The sequence below is a fragment of the Nilaparvata lugens genome, chromosome 1 (assembly GCF_014356525.2).
Source record: "Nilaparvata lugens isolate BPH chromosome 1, ASM1435652v1, whole genome shotgun sequence".
In the NCBI taxonomy this organism is placed as follows: Eukaryota; Metazoa; Arthropoda; class Insecta; order Hemiptera; family Delphacidae; genus Nilaparvata; species Nilaparvata lugens.
This window is the reverse complement of record NC_052504.1, coordinates 59,905,856-59,925,987: the sequence shown is the minus strand read 5'-3', so window position 1 is coordinate 59,925,987 and position 20,132 is coordinate 59,905,856. Positions and strand designations below refer to the sequence as shown.

General features: G+C 35.8%; 1 protein-coding gene across 1 annotated transcript in view; it reads right to left on the bottom strand.

Annotated features, from left to right (window-relative positions):
* LOC111053697 overlaps positions 1–20,132 on the bottom strand; it is a 39,148-nt gene that overhangs the window by 9,714 nt on the left and 9,302 nt on the right. Inside the window, exons 3-4 of the mRNA XM_039434287.1 lie at positions 15,040–15,175; positions 3,286–3,394 (exon numbers count right to left, since the gene is read on the bottom strand). Coding sequence (XP_039290221.1) covers positions 15,149–15,175 — 27 coding nt within the window. The 3' untranslated portion in view covers positions 3,286–3,394; positions 15,040–15,148. The remainder of the gene's footprint in view (positions 1–3,285; positions 3,395–15,039; positions 15,176–20,132) is intronic.

Here is a 20,132-nt window from a genome sequence, read left to right as displayed (position 1 = left end):
CATTCTCCCAGGGCACAGCGGCCCGTTGGCTGCCATCGCTATCCTCCCATTCTCCCAGGGCACAGCAGCCCGTTGGCTGCCGTCCCCATCCTCCCATCCTTTTCCGGGCACAGCGGCCCGTTGGCTGCCATCCCTCCTGTCTATCCTTCCTCTTCCTACTATACTGGAGCGGAACCGAGGCTGTAAGGCCAATACAAAATCACCTCGAATTGGTGTCATCAGAGAAGAGAGCGACCTTCACGACATCAGAAGCACCAGGAGGTGCTCTTCACGCCAGCTGAAGCACAAAGAAGAAAGAAGAGGAACTTCGACTTGCCTCCTTTCCCCGCCCACATTACGACTGAGCTAAGTCATCCAGGAGCAACACCTGGGTATCAATCACCCACCTCTGAACCTACTCAGGGTGTATGTGATAAACTTCAATCAAAATCGTTGAAGCTGTTTTCGAGAAAATCGCGAAAAACCCTGTTTTTGACAACATTTTTGCCATTTTAGCCGCCATCTTGAATCGCATTTGATCAAAATTGATTGTTTCAGATCCTTATAGAGTAAGGACTTTAGGCTCCAAATTTCAAGTCATTCCATTAATTGGGAGATAAGATATAGAGTACACAGACGCACATACACTAATACACACACACACACACAAACACACATACACACACACATACAGACCAATACCCAAAAACCACTTTTTTGGACTCAGGGGACCTTGAAACATATAGCCTAGAAATTTAGAAATTGGGGTATCTTAATTTTTTTCGGAAAGCAATACTTTCCTTACCTATGGTAATAGGGCAAGGAAAGATACAACCCTACTCTCTCTTATTACGGTATATAGGAAGATTCTTCCTAAAAAATAATAATATGAAAGAGTGAGTCAATTTTTTGGCCGAAGAATTTAATCTATAATAATGGTTCAATTAATGTGTGTGTGTGTGTGTGTGTGTGTGTGTGTGTGTGTGTGTGTGTGTGTGTGTGTGTGTGTGTGTATCCTTACAATATAAGGATCCAACACGAACAATTTTGATCGAATGCAATTAAAGATGGCGGCTAAAATGGCGAAAATGTTGTAAAAAACAGGGTTTTTCGTTATTTTCTCGATAACGGCTCCAACGATTTTGATCAAATTCATACCTAAAATTATCATTATTTTATAAGCTCTATCAACTGTCACAAGTCCCATATCTGTAAAAATTTCAGGAGCTCCTCCCCATCTATTGAAAGTTTGATTTTCGATTCCCAATTATTAGGCTACAGATACAATTTAAACAAAAAATTTGGAATAGATTGAGCATGAAAATTTCCACAATTAATGTCTTGTATCATTTTCATCTTGAATTGTAAATAAGCTAGAAATTCAAGAAAATGTGATTATTCAATGGAAAACTGTTGGTAACTGTTGATGGGCAATGTACCTAGATAGTCCAGTCAAATGGTCGTTTTTCAGGAAACAGCCCGGAAAGAATTTTTCTCGACGGTTCTATATGTATTTTGGGGCGCTGAATTCGAATCTGAAATTCGCTGACACGCCAGAGGGCGGCTTCACTCCCAAAACCCCAAAATTTCGGACTTTTTTCAATTTTCCCATTTTTATACGTTAATCATTCCCACAGTCTCGTATATTCAAAGTTGCATATCTTGTGAAACACTTCATTTAAAAAATCGAAAAAGTAGTCAAGGTTGTAGAGAATTTTCTCCTCTTTCCGCTCCCATAAATCGTTCTCCTGATTTCAGTACCTTACAAAGGTCCCAGCTAATTGCAAAAATAATAATTTTCATTTTCTCATTTTTCTGAAACTTTACTGTTATTCAAGAGTCTCTAAAACGAGTAAGATACATGATAGAAACTTGAGATTGGTCTCAAATGGAAGAGAATTACATGCTCTATAAGCTACGTTGCCTTAAACCCATCTTGCATGACTGTTTATTATCGAAAACTGTGAAAATGAGGAAAATATTACAAATTTCTTGATTTTTTGAATCAAACGTATCTTTCCTCACGATTATATTTATACAAAATCCATTTACCTCACATGAAAGAGGAGATTGTGTTCTTCAAATCAAGACCAAATACCATTTTTCATCATTTCGGGTTACCGAGATACACAGTTTTGAATATAGAAATTGGCCATTTTTCCATATATTTGTATATAGTGCCTTTTCATTTATTACTCACCATAATTTTTTTGCGACTCTCTTATCAACCATCCAGTAACTTCTCAAATCTTAAGTTCCCTATATAACTAATATTACCTAATAACTTTATCTTTGTTTCGGTAATTACTGCAATGTCCACATTTTATTTTTCAAGATTATAATCCAATTCATCTGGTTTAATTCTCTAAAATTCCACGTACCGGTAGCTAGTTTTTAAATATCCACATTCAATATGTTCAAGTCTAAAATACATTATCTATACTATAATAGAGAAAACAACTGGCTTAAACACGTACTGGATAGGAGATTCACGAATGACGAATCATCACGTTCGAACTACTGGAGTACTGGACTGATTAGCTTGGAATTTTGCATATAGGCCTATGTTCTAATTCACCGAGGATGGTTATAGGCCTATTTTCAGCTCTTCAAGTTTCTAGTGTGTCAAGTTTTCAATTCGTGATGTCTCCAGTTTTGTTGAACTTTGCTTCAGAGTGGTCATGGATGAAATAGTGTAGGCCTAATGAACGGTTTTATTTTCTATCTTCTTAATCTTCTTCATCTATATATGTAGACTATTATACATTAGGAAAGGAATAAGCTTATGAATGTACAGGACACGATATAGATGTTTAACGTCCGAAATACTAGATTTATTAACTTGCATAAAGTTAAATCTTTATTTTGCATAAAGATTCTTATTTACCAAAGATGGCCTATTTAAAATTCTTCAGTGGGTCCAGTTTGTTGAATTTCCAATCAGACCCTTGCGGAGCACGGGTTACCTGCTAGTCTCGAATAGAGTAGTAAAGAAAGAAATATACAACAAAATCAGAGATACAAAACCCTTATCTCAAAAGATGTTGTTCGAAGCCTTTCACTGTGATGACACAACAATGTCAACAATTGTGTGTAAACACAATCATGTCATCATGCATATTCTGTCGTTAGTGGCCAGCCTTAGCTAAACTGGCGTAGAAAACTTCAACTCTTATCACTCGTACCACTAATTCTCGGAAAAAGCTGAGAGAGCGCATAGCCTACAACTGCAGAAAAACGTCAATAAATCGAAAAAACGTTCAATAAATCGCTGGCACAAACAATCTTAATATAATGACATCCTACCTCATAAGATCTCCGTTGGTGGGACTGCCACAGATCACAGAAGTCGACCCTCAAAATTGTGAGATTTTTGACTGCTGCACGCTAACGAGCTCCCAAGATTTTAATAAAGCTGAAAATAATAACAAACAGCTAGTTACTATTTAAAAAAGCACTACAAATAATTAGTGCACATTCAAGTTGAAGATCCAAAATAATAGTAAGAGCTTAGGCACACATATAGCGATCATCGAACAAAGCCGCCTTAAGATCTAATTCCAACGACTCTGCCATTCTGGCCGCGTTTTGTAGCCGTCTCAGGTTCAGGACCAAGCCACATGACGCCTTCAGACGAGTCATCAGGGCAAGAAGCTCTCCAATTGGCTGATTGGGTTGTCATACCCAATTGGGAATCAGCTGGAAATACACACACACACACACACACACACACACACACATATATATATACATATGCATATATATATATATATATATATATATATATATTATATATATATATATATATATATAATATATATATATATATATATATATATACTTGTCATGAACGTGACGAGATAGTTAGTTTCCGTCATGACTACTACTTCTAGCAACTAACTAGAAATTGACAAAGATAACAATATTAATAATATATAAATTAATAAGTTTTCAAGTATTATAATATACACATTCACACTATCAACACTGATCTGCTTTTGACACTTCAACTCCACAACACTACACAACTCGAAGGGTTTGCTCCGCTTCAATCTGCGCAGCATATGTGTGTTGTCAAGTAGCTGAGCGACTTCTTGATTTTCACGCCGTTGGATCCTGTCTGCATGCTTGCGTGCGAAGCGCCCAATCTCTGTTGCAACGAACTCCACCTCCAGGTCTCTGTGGATGTCGGCGTTTCGGCTGAATTTTGGAGCATTGACGATGTTCCTAAAAACTTTGTTCTGGATTTGTTGAATTACATCAACGTTGCTCTTGCTGGCACAGCCCCAGATTTGGATATTCCATACATCCACATGGGTTTCAGGATTTGCTTGTAGATGAGGATATTGAGGTTAAAAGAGCAGAATTTCAACCTATCAACAAGTAGACTTTTCTAGATCTTCTCTCTTTTTTTTACTTTTGCTTTCCAACGCAACCTTACATCTAGAGTCAAGCCTAGGTATTTGGCCTCGTTAGCAAATGGGACGTGTTTCCCATTGATAGCTAGAGGAATTCGTTCACATTTTCTGTTTGTGAAGTTGACTTGGACAGACTTGGTCTCATTTACTTTTTTTTCCACAGTTTAGCCCAACTGGAGATTTAATCAGCTGCATCTTGAAGTTTCCTCATAATGACAACAGATTCCTGACTGTTGTCACGCAGAGTTGGTACAGTCGTGTCATCAGCAAATGTTGCCACATTATCATTTTCCAACTCAGGAGATTGCTAGTAAGCAGTAGAATAGGCCAAAGAACACTATAATGAGGTGAATCCTGCACAAATTTCTTTTAGCTCTTTAGGTGTCTTCCTGCTTGACTCTGTAATATCTTCCCACTATATAGCATATGATTTCAATATTTCAGTGTATTTAATTGGAATCATAGTTTTTAATTTTGCTAATAGACCTCCATGCCACACCTTATCAAATGCATGAGCAACATTCAGGATACTGTGGTACAAATGTTCATCTCTTCAAGAGCCATTTCAATTAAATTGGTGATTCTGTGGACTTGCTCTATGGTAGTGTGTTTCTCTCTGAATCCGAATTGATGTTTTGGTATTAACTTCTTAATCTCTATAATTGGCTTTAATCTTTTCAAAAGCAGGGTTTTGAATAGTTTTGAGATTACGGGTAAGAGAGAGAATGGCCTGCGAGATGTAACATCATGAGGTGCTTTACCAGGCTTTAAAATCATTATGAGTTCTGCAACTTTCCAGTAATGTGGAACATATCTCAGCCTAAAAGATGTATTAATGAGGAATGTAAGCATCAAGAGAGCCTTCCTAGGATGCTGTCTCAATACCTCTCCAGTTATGAGATCACTTGCTCTTGCTGATTCTTGAACAGTATGTGGCAGATGTTCATCATCATAGCTGTCATCAGTTTTAAAGATGTTCTCCAGATGATTTGCAAACCTAGCTGATTTTTGTTTGCTGTCTCCAGCCCACGTACCATCCACATTTTTAATTGGTGCATTTTGGCTTGAAGTTTTTTTAATGCACTTTGTAGCTTTCCATAGGGAGTAGTCAGTACTTTTTTCATTAGTCAGCTCAGTGAGATACTAGAAAATGTTTCATTTTTTAAATTTGTCATTTCTCTTCTGAACTGCTGAGCACAGTCTTGTATCTTGGATCCCTGGTGTTTTGTCATTTCCTTCTAGCTCTTCTCTTCTGTAATAAAAGATTTTTATTTCAGAAGGATAGTTGTTGCCTTGAGTCCTCCTTTTTTATTTCTGGTGTACATGCCCAGGCTGCTTGCTGGATGGAAGTCACACATTTATCAATATCCGCTTCATGCTGATCTCTACTTCTAAGTTGTACATTGAGATCTATGCTTTCTTCCAGTGAGAGTCTGAATTGTTCTCAGTTTGTGTATCTATTGCAGAGAAATGGAGATGGTACTCGTTCTATTTCACTCTCTATTAATGTGAACATAAAAATTGGTGAATGATCTGATGTCAAGTCACAGATGTCTTCAATTTTGATGTAGTTTGTGGAGAAATCCTTGATGATGAAAAAGTCTACCAATCTGATATTCTTCCAAGTCTGTTGGGTTCCCACTTGATATTGTTCACATTTGAATTGCTGGATTGCACTTAACAGTTCTCGACCCTTTGTAGTGGCTATCCTGGAGCCTCAATGGATATTTTCAGCATTGAAGTCTCCTCCTACAATGAACCTTCTTCCAAGATGTTTGAAGAATGCTACGTAGTCTTGATGTTCTTGTGGATGTCTTGGAGGGCTATATATTGCTTCTAATGACACTTTGCATCCTCTGAGCTCCAGTGATATAACAGACCTTGAATTTCATTTGTTTGGGATTCCTTTTCTCTAGTATGTTGCATTGTTTCTCACACAATTACTGCACTGCCTCCCCTTGCTGAATTATTTGGATGTATGGTATGATTTTGAGATTTGAGGATTGGTTAATCATGCGTGTTTCTGAAATAAGGTAGAGGTCTATGTTTTCGTTATGGAGTACTAATTTTAGTTCTTGCTTCTTCTGGAGGATGCCATTGGCATTCCATGCCATGATTTTCAGTGTGTGTTCATTGCTTCCTTCTGCTTCCAGCCGGGTTGGTGCTGCTTTCCAGTTTCTGTAACCTTTTTTCAAAGGAGGATAATAGTGCTTCTTGCTTTTCCAGCTTGGTTAGTATCAGCTGTAAAGTTTGTAACGCTCCGTCCTCTTGATCGTTTTCCTTCATCTTCTTATCGAGTCCTTTTTTGTAGTATTAGCATATGATAAGGGTTTATCTAATGCTAAAGTCATGATAATTATTTCTGCAAGTACAGTACTTTAAATATACATTGGTTCTTGCATTTTATATTGTAGTTCTGATTTTCAATATATTGTTTGGGTACATAAATTTCTTGTGCTAGATACAGAGTGGCCCCAAAACCTTGTATTTTCGGTTAATTTTCCAGTTTTAAGTTATTTCCGCCAAATCCTGTAATCGATCAGAAAAATTTGCTCCCGTCTTTTATTTAGATTATGAAATTACTAATAAAATGAGATTATTCGGAACTCTCTATCCTCAATGAGTACTAAGTTACAATTTTTAAAAAATAAGTGAAATTGGAAGAAAAAAATTTTCGATGAATTTTAGTTTTTGATCTACAATATCTTCCGATTGTCACCATTTAAATGTATGATTCACGATTCCTCTGAGCGTAGTTTTGTGCTCTACAGGCTTCATCTTATATAGATTTCCAGGTAAACATGACTACAATGATCCTTGTATTTTGGAAAACACCACAACGTCAACCAGTTAGTATAATTTTGCATTTCAATCATGCTCCATTGTTCCACATTTAACCGTAGTAAATTCCAAGCTGGATCATAATAATGAATGAATTATAAAAGTTCATCTTTGTTTACTCTCGCACAAGGTCAATAAAATAGTACAGATCTATGAATACAGTTTTCACTTTCTCCTGTTCTCTCACTCTCTCTATTATCTATATCCCATCTCATTGATCACTCTCGTTTCATAATACATTTAAAATAATTTTCACTGCCTCAGTTTTACAGTTATTCATTTCTGCTGATGTAAATCTATTGTTCACTCAAGTAATCTCAAGTAGTAGTCCAAGGCATTCCATCACAATTTTCTCTCTCTAATCTCTTAATCAACTCTCTCACGTCAACGTCTTAAACCTCACTAGAAAATTCAACTACTGTTTCTCTCTCACACTTTACATTCATCCCAAATATTCTTTCTATCTCATTCTCCTATCGTAGGTCAGTACACTATTCAGGACTACAATTTTCGAGGCCAGCATAGAAATAGTTACTACCTCGAAGAAAAAAAAACAACAACACAAAGAACAACTACACTACACGGATTCCCTAATCCATAACCCTCACTGTATTATCCACTGAAATTCATGTTATCAGTGCAAATCCCTCCGGATTCCTACATGGATATCACCCATCCATGTCTTCATAATACCTCACTGTATTTTATCGCTGAAATTCACATTATCAGCTCGAATCTCTTACCAATACTCTCATTATAAGCTTGAGTTTAGAATCCCGCTGCGGACAAGGAAAATGGTTCATGTCTGAGGTCCATCTTTCCCTTTTTGTTGAGCTGTTGAACTAAATCTCATCTGCACTAAGCTGATCTGACTTCTCAATAAAATATGATCTACTCAATCCAACCATAATTACTGAGTCATCAAAGCAGTTAGTAGAGATTTTCATCAAATTCATCTCTTCATTATTCACAATCATCAATACACTTATTTCTCATCACAACTCTTATCACAACTTATCAAAACTCCCAACAATTCTGATCTTGATCTTCTCATTTCCATAAAACTCTTGGATTTCTCTTTTCTAAATCATTTATCTGAATTTTATCTCATAGAATATGACAAGTTTTATAAAATACGCTTAGCCATATACTGGGATAGAGATGGGATTTAAAACAATGCACTTTCATTGCATTGTTACTGCTAAGTGCACTCGTAATTTGATATCTGCTAAGCTTATACAACTTTCCTCACAGTTTTCTTTTCAATTTTCAATAACATATTCTCCACTTCTAAGATAAAAAATATGAAATTTCTCAAACTGATATTTCATATCTTTTAAATTCTTCTAATTCCTATTACCAAAGCATTTGTTAATATATAAAACGGATCATACTCGGAATATAACACATTTTTTAACATAAAATCTTGTCCCACGACTCAATTGATCAACAAAGATAAAAATATCAAACGCATGTTAAAACATGTAGAATTCCAACAGCAAAAAACCAAATGATTCGATATACATTCTTGCAGTCTATCCCACCGCTCAGCCACCAGTCTTGTAACCGAACCAGAATGGGGGTAGAATTAAGAGATCCCTAAATTCCAAAGGGCGAGTCATGGGACTTTATTAAACAACAAACTTCAGCATTCTATTAAACTTGTAAAATTCTATTGAATAAATTGAACTGATTTAAATTTGAACAATAACAAAAATAATCTATATCGGTTCATTGCACATTCTAAAAATTCAAGATGACTGCATGTAAGATTTTGCTAACTGCTTATTTGGATTGTAACTGTTCACGAAGGTAGAATTTCGAAAAACGTGGACTTTACTCATTTCTCAATTACAAATTTATGATACTAGGGACTCGGTCATTGAAGGGTTTTTAGCATGAGCTAGAAAATATAATGGCACTAACAATCGATCAATTTATAAATTCATTAGTATTTAGAAATTTTCACTACACTGATTACTCCTGGATAACTTACTAATTTAAACAAACATTGACATATTCACTTCAAATAATTAATAGACTACTTCAACTTAACTCACGGCAAAAATAATACATATTAAAAAACTTAAACAGCAAACAAATTCAAAACACACGTTAATTTTGAGCCCTCGAGGCCCGAGGCTACATCTGGATTTTTAATGTGAATTCGGCCGCGGCTTGATTGGAACTGATCTATTCCACGCGAATTATGTTCCCCTTCCACCAACGAGACAACGGTCCACGTGGAGACGAGCATAATTCCGTGGGAAAGGAAAATAATGCAAGTTTGAAATATTCCCAAATACATGTGTATTTTCCATCGCTAACAGAAATACAGTTCTATGAGAATACCTCAACCCTGCATAGAATTGGAGTCTTCCCGGACGCAAGTTGGCAAAATCTTAATGTGAGAATAGTTATTCGTGCAACTAGTGCGCAAAGTGACAGTTTGCTGTGCCGAAAGAAACGTTTTCGCCCGAGCCGTAGGCGAGGGCGGAATGACTTCTTGAGTGCAGCAGAGGAACTTTGCTCACCTATTTCACATTAAACTTTTCCTACAGTTACCATTGAATATGAGATGTGGTTGATTATAATTATGATTATGGCTAAAATGATGGCTGAAATCCATCAAAAATGTTTGTGTGTGTGATGCTGTTATTAATAAAAGCTGAATTTCCCACCATCGATAGAACCCTCCCAGAGGGTCATTCTCCCAAAAGTCCCAAGAAATCCCCTTGGAGCTTTCCGCCCTAGCCCCTAAAACATGAAAAATGCAGGTAAACACGGGAAATCAATTATCTCTGTAACCATTGATCGGAAATAGTTCTATTCTATGCCATTCGATTCATTACATTATGGACTAAAATATTAGTCGTATTCATTTCCTCAATAAATCAAACAGTTTCCTTGATAAAATAATATATATGTAAAAATTTAGGGGTTTTTCGATTTGATTTTTGTTTTCTCCGATTAACATCGAAGCAAATAATCTGAAGATAATTAGACAAATAATTAATGTAGCCACATTCATTGCGAATCCATTGATGTATATTGTTATGTATTTGCGATTCGATTTGACGCTGTGGAAGGGGAAACAGTCGACGCGGTACGGCGTGGCTGACTCTCTTCACCATAGTAAACAGTAAAATACAGTAGTAGGCCTACTGCTTTCTAAGTTGCATCTTATTCACACTATGGCGCTCGAAACAATCAATTTTGTCTATTGTTTTGACATGCGATGAAACTAATTTTTCACATTTTAATTCTCTAAATTCTCTAAAATCATTTTGTTGTTATATATGTGCTAAATCATGCATTCTATGACAGACAAAGATATTGTTTGCAACCGATAAAATATTCATACTATTACATAATATAATACATATTTAAAATATGTGTGTATGATCATAATTCTATGCTAAAATTTATCATAAGTTATGAATGTCAAAAACTGAGATAAATCATAGATTACAATAGTGTTAACAGTGGCAATTTCCTGAAAAATCATAGCGTGCAGTGTTTGCTGTTTTCTACAGTTAATATTCTCCAAGCCAGGTTGATAATATACCTTCAGTTGAGCCAAATATATATGACGGCTGAGGCATAAAAAATTTATACATTGGGCTTGTTGAGTTGAAACTTTCTATGATTCTCTCTGTAAAGTAGCTTATCTTCCGTTCTTACTAGTTGAATCTACATTATTTAGACAGTCCAATATGAAAATTCAGTAGATTCTAAAGATGAAAGCCATGCAAACATACAAATTAAGGAAGAGTAAGCATGCATAAAAGGTAGGAAAATCATGAAAGTGTTTCACATTTAACCACAAAGTACCCTACCGTATAAGATTAATTGAAAGATGATTCATCATCTTCTATTATTTTTGTTAACATATCGATTTTTCACCTCCACTCGCATCTTGTCATTCATTACACAAGGTTGGCAGAAGCTTTTCTTTATGTCGATTAATGTTGATTGAAATTGATTTTGATTAGGGCACCAAAAGAATAGATCATTTTCTATTTGAAGCATTCAAATTAAATCTATTGAACATGATTTCTTATGACTTAGCATTCACAGATTTAGTTGGGTGAAGCTATTTGAAAAATGTACCTGATTATCAATTTCATGGTTTTTATACCATTCTAGTTCATTGTGATCATTGAAGGGTTGAAGTGATGAGTTAGTTCAAGTGAATTCTAGTACACAAGTATATTGTGCTTATAATGGGCTCTTCTTTATTTTCTATCGATGTTTTGCTCCAGTAGAGAAAATTTAAAATGTTGGTTTTACATTTTATAAGCTTTATAAATAATATAAATTAACGGTAATATAAATTTGATAAGTCCAGTATTAAATTAATCGATGTTGATTTTCATTGTATCGCTTTGTATCAATGTTACTTGCACTGTTTGCAATTCATCACTATTCTCTCAAGAATTAGTTTTTATGAATTTCATGATCTGAAAATTGAAATTCAAATGCTATTTGGATGACGTTCACATTCCACTGTTTTTTTTACAATAATTGTTACGTTGAAGAGTGAGGCAATTCAATCCATTTGGAAGTAAAAGGAAATCACAGTGCGATTTGAACAGTGGATAGTAACTTTGAAATTCAGTTGCTCAATTCATTTCGGCTTGATACTATCATTTGTAATTATAGTTGATCAGAAATATGCATTGTATATAATGTTTATATTTCAGTTTGACTAATCTTCTATCACAGTCTCGCTTTCATTCATAAACATGATAATCCTAAATACGTTGATTACCTTAAAGATGTAGCTTATCTTACGTCGAACAATGTACAATACAAACAATTTTCATTAAATTACTATTATGATGATCATTGGAATTTCTGCCTGTGATTGAGAAAAAGTCATTTTATGAGCCTTGAAATTCGTACCTAGAAAAAGTTGCATTATTACTAGAATTTTTTCTTATTTTTACTATTTATTATAGGTACTGTACATTGATTTTTGTGATTATAGAGATCAACTACTTTATTCTGAATCAGGATAAGGATAAATAGGGAAATTGTGAGATGGGGATAACATCCATAGTTACATAGCATCAATTTGAAAGCTCTGATTTGAACGGAACTGCGATTCTGGCTTGGTATTGCCTCTTCATGTTCAGTGAGAATAGAAAGCTTCAGAGTAATTCGTTCTCACTATATGTGATAATATTGGTAATATTTAGTAACATTTGTTAATATTTGAACCGAATGTGCAACAAATTAATCTACTTTCAGCTTGAAAATTTTCAACTTATCAGGAGTACAGTGTTATCATATAGTATCTCAGGTAGGCCCACCCTTTTATTTTTTTTGTTCACGTGATCTGATGATATTCATTCCATTATCAAGTGTTTAAATTATAAAGAGTGATGAAACAAGATAAAACACAAGAAAAGCTATGAAAAGAAATTTGAATCTCCATTTTTCACAAAATAAGGATAAGATGAAGGAGTCGGACACATAATATATCATGAAACTTCGTTGAAAAACATCAATATCTGAAACTAGAGTTATCAAATTGTGTTACCTCTGACTCGTATGGAGAAGGCACACTTCAAATTAATATAATAAATTCTGTGAGCAAACAACGAAATCCTGATTTTTATCATGAGCATGGTTAAATCAAGAAAATTGTAATATTTTTTGGAGTATTGAAAAGTGAAAATCTATATTCAGCGCATGTCAAAACAATAGACAAAATGAATTGTTTCGAGCGCCATAGTGTAAATGAGATGCAATGTAGACAGCAGTATTATTCTGTTTACTATGGTGAAGGGAGTCAGCCGCGTCGGCTGTTTCCCCTTCCACAGCGTCAACTTGAATCGCAAATACATAACAATATACATCAATGGATTCGCAATGAATGTGGCTACAATAATTATTCGTCACATTGTTCTTTAAAATTACTTGCTTCGAAGTTAATCGGAGAAAACAAAAAAATCAAATCGAAAAACCCCTAAATTTTTACATTATATTATTTTATCAAGGAAACTGTTCGATTTATTGAGGAAATGAATCCGACTAATATTGTAGTCCTTAATTCAACGAATCGAATGACATATGATAGATTTTTTTCCGATTAATGGTTACAGAGATAATTGATTTCCAGGTTGCTGTTTACTATGGCTAAGAGAGTCAGCCGCGCCGTTCCGCGTCGACTGTTTCCCCTTCCACGGCGGCAAATCGAATCGCAAATACATAACAATATACATCAATGGATTTGCAATGACAGTGGCTACATTAATTATTCGGCTCATTTTTCTTTAAAACTACTTGCTTTGAAGTTAATCAAAGAAAACAAAAAAATCAAATCGCAAACCCCCTAAATTTTTACATATATATTATTTTATCAAGAAAACTGTTAATTTTATTGAAAAAATGAATATAACTAATATTGTAGTCCATAATGTAACGAATCGAATGGCATATAATAGAACTGTTTCCGATCAATGAGTACAGAGATAATTGATTTTCCGTGATTACCTGCATTTTTCAACTTTGAGGGGGGCTAGGGGGGAAAGCTCCAAGGGGATTTCTTGGGACTTTTGGGAGAATGACCCTCTGGGAGGGTTCTATCGATGGTAAAAGATTCAGCTTTTATTAATTTTCGGATCGAAAAAACCTTTATTGACTGGGTACGAAGTCAATGACAACAAGCATTGTTGACGTTGACATTCAGATTGGCCAAATTTCAAGTATGCTAAAACAGCTGATCAAAAAACTTAATTATTTGTGTTTATTATTCAAGAATCAAATCAAATCATTTATAATAATATCATCCTATTGTCATTTGGAAGAATAAAAAGTATAAACTCAACCTCTTATAACATAATCTTTTATAACTCAACATAATTGAACATAATCTTTTAGGTTATTTAGACAAATCAGAATAAAAAATAAAAATACTTGGACAATTTCCTAATATTCAGATTACCTCAGATTTGCTAGAGCTATGACCTTCCTGTTTTGATTTCGAAAGTGCCTAATGAACAATTATTCTCATATTTATATTGTTTATTTTTCTGTGTGGCGAAAAATAACGTTCTCACTATGGGCAAAAATGTTTTTCAGGCTCTCAATCTTTTCTAGTCCTCGGCCTAAGGCCTCGGACTTCAAAACCGATTTTGAGCCGGAAAAGTCTCATTTTCGGCCCTAGGTGCGAATTATACTTTTCCCGCACTAGAGCGGAGAAGTGATTCTTTGCGTTCTGTAATCAGTGCAGGAATGGCCACTTTTCAAGGTAACTGTAGGAAAAATTATTTTTTAACAGAAAAAAAATTTCTCATGATAAAAATTTAAACACGAAATTCAGCTACAAGATCACTGAAGTCTCATTGTTGAAGTCCTAATTCTACACTTTTCGAGTGAACCCATACTAAGTTCATCTCTATGAAAACACAAACCCATAATTAATTAATTTATTTCAATATCATCACCATCACAGTAGTTAGATTTAGTTGTTATTACGATTAATTATTAAATTCCAACTGTAAGTTTTATTCATGATTATTTGTTTGCAGAAGATGTAACGTTATTGTATGATTCGATTTTTTACCTTGTTATCATGGATGATGAAATCAATTTTATTTGATTTGATTTGAATCACAACAATATTCTACAAATGGCGGTGATGAAAAGAATTGGCTACTTTGCCGTTCCATCCTTTCCAGTTTCCACTGACTTTTAAACAAGAATCTCACTATAGGAATGTATTCTACATACCAGGCAACAATCATCGCACAATCAAACATTGAAAATACAGTGAAAATAATGAACTAACCTGCAGAAATCAGAAAAGTGAACTGGTGATTGATTATTAAGATGTGAAGTAATCCATGTCTACAGATTGCAGACAACGCGTCTCAAAGCAGTAAGATTCCTCTGCACGGTCAGCCTGTTTCCAACACTTCGATAAACTGCAAATAACACACCTGTCTTAACATACAAATAATGAATACACTCAAAAAATGCAGAAGTAGTTAAAATAAATGGTTGTGACGATTCAATACAAAAAAGAAGTACACACAGTTGAAACAGTTACACAGGGAATACAAATTAAACCACTGCTTTAGTAGAATCAAATTAATTCGCAAGTAATTAACAATTACATAAAACGTAAGAAGCAAATAAAGGATTTACTCCAAATTTGTAGCTAAGTACAAGGATGTCCACGAGATAGATATTTTTCTATAAACCCAACGTTCAGTAATTATTTTTTCAATGCTGAATTGTTGTTGAGTGATATGCCCTGAAAATGCAAAAAGTTGAATGAAAAACTCTCTTTTCGAAGATTTTACACTTTAAATAGAGAATATCTCGAAGATTAACCGAGGTATCCCAAAACACTACTGCACAAAACTTGTAGGAAATCTATCTAGCCTCGCCCTCCGTGGGTTGGGGGAGCTTTGAGTCGATCATCGTACTCAAGAATGTGTTGAAAACCAGAATTCACCCACAGTATCCATGCTTGTCTTAGGAGGCGACTAGAATGGAACTCAACTTCAGAAGTTGTCTTGCCTTCAAACCTACGGATCTGCCCCATCAGGGCAGTTTCGGAGGGGCAAAAAGAAAAACCCAAGAGACCAGAGATGGGTGGAACTCCAGGCACAAATGTAGGTCAAGAGGCTAAGTCGAGGGTGGCCAGGTGCCCTAGAGGCAATTTGGCGACCCCTCCTTCAGCGGAGGGACCTATAAAGAAGCCAGGTGTGAAACTCACGTAGGTCACGATTTTGTGGGTGGAGAGACCAAAACTCACCCCTGCTTAGAGAAGGGCGGCCATTCAGGCGAAACTTCTTGGGATAGGTGAGGCTTCTGACCCTGCAGAGTTTCAGTGGGGCAAAAAGAAAAACCCAAGAGATCAGAGATGGGTGAAAATCCAGGCACAAATGTGGGTCAAGAGGCTGAGTCGAGGGTGGCCAGGCGCCCTAGAGGCAGTTTGGCATCCCCTCTCTCAGCGGAAGGACCTACATAAAGACCAGAAGTGGAACTCACGTATGTCACGAGTTTTGGGTGGAGTGACCAAACCTAACCACTGCTCAAAGAAGGACGGCCATTTAGACAAAACGTCTCGGGAGAGGTGAGGCTTTGCAAAGAGGTGGGGCAAAAAGAAAAACCCAAGAGACCAAAGATGGGTGAAAATCCAGGCACAAATGTGGGTCAAGAGGCTGTGTCGAGGGTGGCCGGGTGCCGGGCGCCCTAGAGGCAGTTTGGCGTCTTCTCTCTCAGCGGAAGTACCTACAAAAAGACCAGGAGTGGAACTCACCTAGGTCACGAGTTTTGGGTGGAGTGACCAAACCTCACCACTGTTCAAAGAAAGACGACCATTTAGGCTACACTTCTTGGGAGAGGTGAGGCTTCTGACCCTGCGAAGTTTCGGAGGGGCAAAAAGAGAAATTCCAAGAGACCAGAGTTGGGTGAAACTCCATGCACAAATGTGGGTCAAGAAGCTGAGTCAAGGGTGGCCGAGCGCCCTAGAGGCAACTTGCCACCCCTTCCTCAGCGGTAGGACCTTCAAAGTGGGCCAGGAGTGGAGCTCACGTAGGTCACGAGGACTAATCAGTCTGAAGAGACTGTCAAGCATATCACGCTGGATTGCAACAAGCAACCGGGTGATGAATGGGATGTTAGTATAGGGAAAACTCCTGGTTCTTGTAAAGAACACAGGTATTGGTTTGCCTAACATACTACTTGGGAACACAATAAGCTTCGGTTGACGTGTGGGGCTCTTTGAACCTTTGGATCCTTCAATCCGTCCCTTCAACAAAGAACAACAATCTAGCTTCAATTTTGATCATTTAGTCATATCGCTGAAAGGCAATGTTGCCAAGATACATGAGTGTAGCCATAAATGAGAAAACGCAACTTCTAATCCACCCTCATCCCTCAAGCACAAGGGCTAATGATAAAAAAAGCTGCGGAACAAAGCTGCGAATGCGAAGTCAAATATTGTGTTCCAAACATTCCCTTCAAATTTCCATGTCAATTATTGATCTATTGTTGTCAAACTGAAGATTTTACACTCAAACTATAACTACTTCAAAAATCGTAGAGAGATGCGTAAAATGATTAAATGATACATTAAATTGAAGAAAATATAAAATGCTCTATGAGCTCATGATTAGCAAGGATTCGTCTAATATATCATTGAAAAGTTATAAGGCCAAAACGATGAAAAAATCGGAGCCAGAAGGGGTTTACTTCAAAATATGACACCGTCGAGAGCTCATATCTAGAAAACTATTAGATTTATTTAAAAAGGCATATTTAAAGATTGAAAAGATATTCAATAGGCATAGCCGAAGACGTCAGCCAGAGCTGATAGATAAATTCCCATTCACTTCCTAATCTAATCTTATTGCAGTAATCCCAACTAGTAATAATTCTCCTTAACAGATTATAATAGAATCTGCGATAAACAAAAGTGACAAACGAAATCATAAATAAACTAGCCTTCTAAATTCTCTATTTTGATATGGTATTCCACTATCGCTGCTAATCTGTCTTTCCAACTAAAATAATAGGCACAACTATAATCATCATAATTTGATTCATTTAACAAACTGAACGGACGCATCATGATAAGATTCTAAACAAAGTTTGTCGGATCATCTGCCAGCTAGCAACAAAAGAAACAGAATGATCATTATTGGAGCTTCCAAATAATATTAATAATAGAATTCCTCTACGAGAAAATTCCTATATCTCAATAATGCTTCTTTTACATAACCAGCTAGGTATTTCCAGTTTTTTCCATTTAAATAATCAAGCATCGTCTCTTCAATCATCATCGGGCTCCCAAACCATTTGACTCGGAATTCAGATATGACTTTACATTTCCCAATAAAATGATAAGTGTCTTCATTTTCCCTTTCATTGCACAGAGAGCACACATAGCTATTCTCCCCCCTGTCTACCCTGCAATTTAGTGGCAGAAGTTATCATCTTGCTTTGAAAATTGCACCCATGAAGCTTCTCTTATTCATATCATTGATATAATTTCGCTTAACTTGATCACCTATTTTCAAACAGCAGTACAAGCGGTGAAATTGAGAGATCGCGGCCCTCGTCCACCACTCTATCTGAATCTTACGCCGCAATTTATTTACATCTTCATTGCATTTCACACCCCACAAATTCTGTCTAAAAATCGGATCCATCCACTCTTCCTCACATTGATGGAATAAATTGTTCCACTCTTTTGTGCCATTATGATAGAAGTCTTTCTAGGAAATCTCGAATCAGATATAGCAATTAATTGTTTTCATTATACAGAGTGTTTACGAACTCACTACCAATACTCTAGGGCATTGTTCCTGGGTAACAAACATATCTAAGTATCATATTTAAATTGTCCGGAAGTCTTCAGTTACTCACACAGCGGCCATTTTGCTTTTTTCACTTATTTTTTCCTAAATAATGGTTGAACATACGAAATTGAAACTGTGCACAATCATTTACAACAACTAGTCAAAGCTACAAAAAATTATAATTTTTCAAATTCATATAACAAAATGGCGGCCATTTATAATTTCGTTTCTCAAATAACTCAGAAACGGATGGTAAAACAAAAGCTTTACAAGATTGAATTTTTTTAGTGAATTTGATTACCTAACGATTGGCTCCTGATTTTCTAGGATTGGACCAATATTAACTGAGATAACTTATTGTAACTTTAGTGGTTGGTGACTCACCTTTAGAGGGTTATGTAACGTTATTTTATTGTTTGAAATGACCTAAAATCGCTCACTATTAACATGCAATGCAAATAAAGATTATGCATCGTTGAGGCGACTTTATTAGCATGCCTTGGTTTGCACTACAACAAACTTTCAGTGGTCACTAAGGCTGCCAAATCTCAGTTAATATTGGTTCAATCCTAGAAAGTCAGGTACCAATCGATAGGTAATCAAATTAACCGACAGTTATTCTTGTAATTTTTTGTAAAATCAACGGTTTCTGAGTTATTTGAGAAACAAAATTTTAAATGGCCACCATTTTGTTTTATGAATTTGAAAAATTATCATAACTTTTTTGTAGCTTTGTCTAGTTGTTGTAAATGATTGTGCACAGTTCAATTTCGTATGTTCAACCATTATTTAAAAAAAAAAAAATAATAAGTGAAAAAAGCAAAATGACCACAAACCTGGCCTGCATACGTTATTGTGGCTCAACTTACTGCCTCAAAAACTTTCCATTTTGTTCTAATTGGCACTTTATCGGTACTAATAAACTTTCGCTACATACTATTCAATATCGGGGACCGAGCTTCGCTCTGGAGTACAAAAGCATGAAAAATTTATCAACTTATCAAATTTAAGAACAAATTATAATAACATTCATTGTTCTAGTAACATTCAAATGTTCTATCTAATCACAGTAAATTGAGATTAATTCCCAGAGGAATGCAAAAATTTCCCTCACAAAGGCCCAGTTGCCCAAAAGCCGGTTGAATTTTAATCCTGATTAACTTCACGTGAACCAAATAGAAGAAGATCATTTCAAAAAGATGGATCTACTGGAATTAATCAGGATTGAAAATAACCCGGCATTTTTGCAACCGGCACTAAGTACCTGATTGAATTATTACAAAAGTTCAACAGCTGAGTCATAATTTTGACACAGTCCCACACACATAAACTCGCTCACTCACTTCCATCATCAACAGACGACGAAATAATATTATTATCAGCTGTTTTTCCAAGGATGAATAATAATTATCCTTTTAATGTCCTTCAGCGGGGTTTCCCAGGGATGAGACCTAGTGCAATCGAATCTTTTTAATATACACCAACTATCTTCTGAATTTCGTGAGAATCTTTGGAGCCGTTTTCAAGATCCGGTGAAATACAAACATATAAACATCTAAACAAAAGT